The sequence below is a fragment of the Anneissia japonica genome, unplaced genomic scaffold, assembly GCF_011630105.1.
Source record: "Anneissia japonica isolate Jap-2015-1 unplaced genomic scaffold, ASM1163010v1 scaffold2055_len368625_cov186, whole genome shotgun sequence".
In the NCBI taxonomy this organism is placed as follows: domain Eukaryota; kingdom Metazoa; phylum Echinodermata; class Crinoidea; order Comatulida; family Comatulidae; genus Anneissia; species Anneissia japonica.
The window spans coordinates 290,911-296,750 of NW_022757341.1; the positions used below are offsets into that span (position 1 = coordinate 290,911).

The window sequence follows — 5,840 nt, forward strand, 5'->3', positions numbered from 1 at the left end:
ATCGGTTAGTTGATAGGGCTTTTAAAATCAATAATAGTTGGAGGGGCTTTAGATGTGTATAAGAGACAGGTTAAGATGAGTCAGACCATATATAATATGCACAAATAATATGAAATATGCAATCAAAAGAAATAACATTATCGGTAAATATGTTGCTGTACATTACTCTGAGTGGGCCAAAATCTAACAACCATTAAAGAATATAAAGCATATAAGACTATCAATTTTACTCCATACCTAAAATCGCAGATAACTTATAGGATGCGCCACACTTTCTCCTTCAGTTGCACTTGGAAATATTTATACAGCAATTTTTGTTCAATGTTAAAATGTACACAATAATTAGAAATTTTACTATTTGGAGAGGTTTTTGGCTGTAATTCTGTTTTTCATGTGTTTGTGATCAATACAGAAAAGGACAATATGCCTTGTATTCCTCTTTTTGTTGCTGTTGCTGTGTTTCATTTTTGTAATTCCTGTATTGCCTAAGCAGAGTGATAACTGGAAATCAGAAAACTGAAAACTGGCTTGGATGGAGGGGGAGGAGGGTAATAAAGTTCTCGTGTATTTATCCAATGATGTTTTCAAGAAATAGGGCACAGTTACAATACTGCATGTATGCACAAATTCATAATAAACAGGTTTTTGGAAATTTGCTTGTTTACAAACTTTAGAGGAATTTGATGATGTCAGCATCACAAACGTACGGACGCACATGCATGGCCGATTGCAAAGTTCCTATGCCTTTACAGTGTAAGAATCAATAATGATTTTTTTTTAAAGAGAGGTATATTAAATGAAATATTTATATGATTGTAATTTAAAAAAATAAAAAACATGTATCTGATTATAAGTCCGAAATCCAAGTTAGTGATGAAATAGAAACAATATAAATATAGGGTTAACGGTCCATAGAGAAATTACATGTAATTTTTTGAGGAATTATTCAATTATAATATAAATGTGCATATTATACACATTTTGTTACAAAAACAACTTTCTACAACCAGTGGTTGCGAATACATATATATATAATATTCCATTAGATGAATCTATTGATTTGGCTGTGAATTATATTTTGGAAAATGATGACATTGACTTGAAAATAAGCAAATACAATCTAAAGAAATTATTTGTTTTTGCCACTTCTCAAACACATTTTTTATTTAACCAAGTTTATTATGACCAGATAGACGGCGTCGCTATGGGCTCCCCACTAGCACCTGTTCTCGCCAACTTATTCATGGGACACCATGAGAAAATTTGGCATGAACAATGTAAGGGTCCCAATGTGTTATTGTACCAACGTTATGTGGATGATATTTTTTGTGTTTTTAATGAAGAAAAGGATGCTCATTTATTTTTTGATTACCTTAACTCCCGCCATCCCAACATTAAATTCACCATGGAAAAAGAAGTAGGGAAAAAGCTTCCTTTCCTGGACGTCTTGGTGTCCAACATTAAGGATGGGCCACCTCAGACCTCAGTTTTTAAGAAAAAATCATATACCGGTTTACTTACTAATTTTTTCAGTTTTTGTTCGTTCAGTTACAAAATCGGTTAGTTGATAGGGCTTTTAAAATCAATAATAGTTGGAGGGGCTTTCATTATGATACCAAGGCATTAACTACCATCCTTAAGAGAAATTGTTTTCCTTCACACCTCATTGATCAAATTATTTTTCGTTATGTTAATTCAGTTCAATGTAAATGCAAAAGTACACTGGATAACACTAAGGAAAATACACCAATCACTTTTTATTTCAAATTACCTTATGTCGGCACATTTTCCAAAGTCCTTAGTAAGAAAATCCGTGCCTTATCTAATGAATTCTGTGATGAAATTTAAAAATTTGTTTTCAGCTAAAGATCCCATCCCAGTTGGTCTCCGTTCGCGTGTCGTTTACAAATTTGTATGTGCAGGCTGTAATGCTTGTTACGTTGGCGAAACAAGTCGACATTTCTCAACACGCATGCGTGAGCACCTAACACTGGATGGAAACTCGCATATATTAAAGCATCTGAAAAGTTCACGTCACTGTAAACAATCAGCCAATGAGGACTGTTTCACAATACTGGACTCCGCCTCTACTACCCAAACTCTAAAAATCAAAGAAGCCTTGCATATTCGGTGGGAGCAGCCCTCACTGAACAAACAGCTTTTTCATGTTAATTTATCTTTGTCATTCTAAATTCATTCCATTCTCCCCTTAGTGGCATTTAAAATACTGCACTCTGATCTTATCTTATCTTTATTTATATTTTGCTTTGTAGCACTGTTACGGTTCATTCCACAAATTTTTTAGCTTGCATACATTGAAATTTTACTCCCCTATATCAATGATTGCCTGCGTGCAATAGATAACTGACGATGGTAGTGGACTGCCGAAACATGTCTTATTGGGGCCGTTAAGGCCATAACTTATTGGATTAAATACCTGTCTCTTATACACATCTAGATGTGTATAAGAGACAGTTTTGAAATTGTTGAATTGTTGTAATAATACTTTCGACCATAAGTTATCATCAGGTATATATACATATATAACACATATACTGCAAAGATAAGTCAAAGGTCAATAAAACAGTTTCTGGTTGATGTTGAGAAATTATTCTGTTAGAGTATATCTAAATGTGCATATTGTGAATATTTGGTTACAAAAGCAACTCTTTACGACCAGTGGTTGCCAAGATATTAAAATCACGCAAAGTTGAGGTCAAAGGTCAAAAAAGCAATTTCCGGTCATTTTTAGAGAAAATTGTCCATTAAAGTAAATATAAATTTGCATGTTTTAAACATTTGCTACAAAAAGCAACTCTGTACGACCAGTGGCTGTCAAGATATAGCTCCCTATATTTCCACCCCTAATTTGCATATATTATGATAATAAGGTCAAAAAGCAGTACACCCAGTCATTTTTTAAGAAATTGTTCTATTAGGGCAAATATAAATATGTAGGTTCTGTTCAGTTTTAGAAAAAACTTAACTCTCTACGACAAGTGGTTGCCAAGACAACGGTACCCTACATTTTCAGACCTAATTTGCATATTTGAGGTGATTTGCATATGAAGATGAGCGTAAAAAAATGGCGACTCATTTTATATGATTTAGCATACTTCAAAGTATATAATTAAAAAAAAAAAAAAAATGGTCATGAAATTTCCACCGGATGACATAAGCCCCAGACTAATTGCACGGTGCCTTGGAAATGATATGACTTCAACCTAATACAATCTTTTGATTAGTTAAAAAGATGCGGGACTGTTCCATTTAGAAGAAGGATAGATTTTTTTCACAAAATATCAAATGACAAGAATCTACTTTAGGTGTATCATAAAAAAAAAATAATGATTTTTTTTTATTTGTGCAACAGAAAGAATATTTTCATGAGTTGAAAAATTCAATGTTGCATTCATCTCGGCTCCTGCCCACTGAATGGTACAACAGTCAATGTTTTAACTCATGAAAATATTCTTCCCATTGTGCTCATAAGTACAGTAGTCATTATTGTATACTATTTTTTAGCTAGTGGAGGAATACATATACATTTGACCCCATGAAACATACTTTCTAATTGATGCTGATGGTCGTTTCTTAGCTGTTGTAATGTTTCCCTCCTTTCGTTTACTTTTAGTTCTAGTCTGCATAGTTCGTCATTTATGTCTACTGTCTCCTCTACAGTTGTATACGTTCTCCTCGCAGTAGTCCTTTTTAGTGGTGCATTAAATTCCGCTTTCTTCTTTTTTGTTTTTTGTATGTGTATGAATCTCTGACAGCATGCATTGCTGGGAAGAACACTTCTTGATTGGTAACCATATATTTCTAAGTATATATCCTTCTGTATTATGTTTGTTACCTTTGAAGGGTTGGTAGCTTGCTTTTCTTTACAAATCTATAAGAAGAATAATGGAACAATATGATGTTGTAAAATAAAATACAATAGGTACAGCCAGAAACAAACCAGAACCCTGCGGGTGCGTACGTTCCTTTGTACGTAAAAAATCAATGTACATTTGTGAATTGCAATAAATTGATTGTATCTTTATGAATAATGATTGTGTAAGGTAATAGAGTATTTTCATTTTGAGTTAAAAAAATCAGAGGCGGATCCAGAAATTTATGAAAGGGGAGGGGGTAAGGGGTTCTAAGAAGTGCAGGGATGTCGTTATGCAGGGCGGAGGTGGGCGGCGCCGCCCACTCTTGACGTCTTGCGCCCATCCTAAAGCTATTTTTAAGGCCTTCTGCCCAGCCTTATACCAATTCTCCCGCCCCCCCCCCTCCCTTAAAATCATGAAGAAACACAAGTTTTTGCTCTATAAACTGTATTTTCCGGTGAATAAGCCGCAAATTTTCACGCGATTTTCCCCTCGAAGTTTGGGGTGCGGCCTATACACCAGTCGTTAACTTACTCCCAAAAAGTTCAGATCGCGAACCGCAGCGAAAATCAGGCACCGTCTGTCTAGCTTGGGCCATGCTCCTAGCCCAATTAATTAGCCTAGCCTTTGACAAAGGCTTTGTTGAAGGGCTAGTATTTGTAATTATACTCACTATACAGTGCTGTACTGTGATTCCTACTACATTTTCTACGACAATCAAGCAATGGTTTGGGTTGTTAAAATAATTATTTTCATAGTTACTTTCACTCAAACAATTTTGAAACACGTTTCATTCGAAATCGTTTCGCTCAAAACAATAAATAACCTTCTTTTCGGGAGTGTGGTCCTAGAGGTCACGTGAGCAGCTTCATTTATGATGTCGCAACAAAACACACTTGGGCCGTTGAAACTTTCTGTTCGACGCCTGGTTCCCGGTGGCTTGTACCGTTATAGAAAGAATACTGATACCGCTATATTTCAGAATAAAAGCTTGTGAAATTAATTTATGCAATAAAAACACAAGTTTTCTTGAAGTTGTAATAATTATTTTACTGGAAATTAATTGAAGAAAGGCATACGTTCGTCCGTCTATCACATGCCTCCATCACATGCTGTTGTGCAGGCCCGTAGCCGGGGGGGGGGTTATGGTTCGGGCGAACCCCCTTTTCTAGCGAACCCCCCTGTTTTCTAGCGAACCCCCTCGAATTTTTGAATGAGTCCCACCCGTTTTTAAATTGTAGCATGCAATACAAGCCTACGTTCATAGAATATCTCAGCTTCAGAAGTTCGGAGATTTAAATTAAAACGCAATTCCAGCAAACCATGACTTTACGATAGCACACATAAGGATGGCAAACATTGATAAAAACCCGTCTGCCGTCTCAACTTTCACTGGCCTTTGGCTGAATGTTTGTAAGAAATGTACCAACCGGTAACGAAACCGGTCGCCGTCTACCTAGAGTAAATGGTGCCACCAAACGAAGCTAAAGTTTTGCGACTTAATCCACCAAATGCAGCTAAAGTTTTGCGACTTAATCACCTGATTGTGGATTGTGCGGTTAGTAAATTCTATAATCCATAGCCATATTGTCATTTCATTTCATTATTTATTCGGTCATTTACAACAACAACAAAAAAGCTGAAATTTGGGGAGACCAGGGACAACCAGAGTGAACCAAATCACTGTAGCAAAGCCGGTTTACCCAACCCCAAATTCAGCAACACATTAAAAGATCAAACATTATAGCGAATCAAAATACAAAGAAACCTTACGAAGAAAAGAGGATGGGATTTCTAAAACTGCAGCATCGGTTAACAATCTAGGGAGCTGGTCCTTGGCACGAGGCAGTCTGATGGCTACCGAGTTGAAAAATGCTTGGGTCCTTGATGCTTGGTGACGGAAACACAAGCGATCATTATGTCTGGTATTGATTTTGATACCATCATAAACCGTGCTGCAGTTTA

General features: G+C 36.1%; 1 protein-coding gene across 1 annotated transcript in view; it reads right to left on the reverse strand.

The window, feature by feature from the left end:
• Positions 1–3,352: 3,352 nt before the first annotated feature.
• LOC117124650 (tubulin epsilon and delta complex protein 1-like) overlaps positions 3,353–5,840 on the reverse strand; it is a 49,339-nt gene continuing 46,851 nt past the window's right edge. Inside the window, exon 5 of the mRNA XM_033270954.1 lies at positions 3,353–3,892. Coding sequence (XP_033126845.1) covers positions 3,515–3,892 — 378 coding nt within the window. The 3' untranslated portion in view covers positions 3,353–3,514. The remainder of the gene's footprint in view (positions 3,893–5,840) is intronic.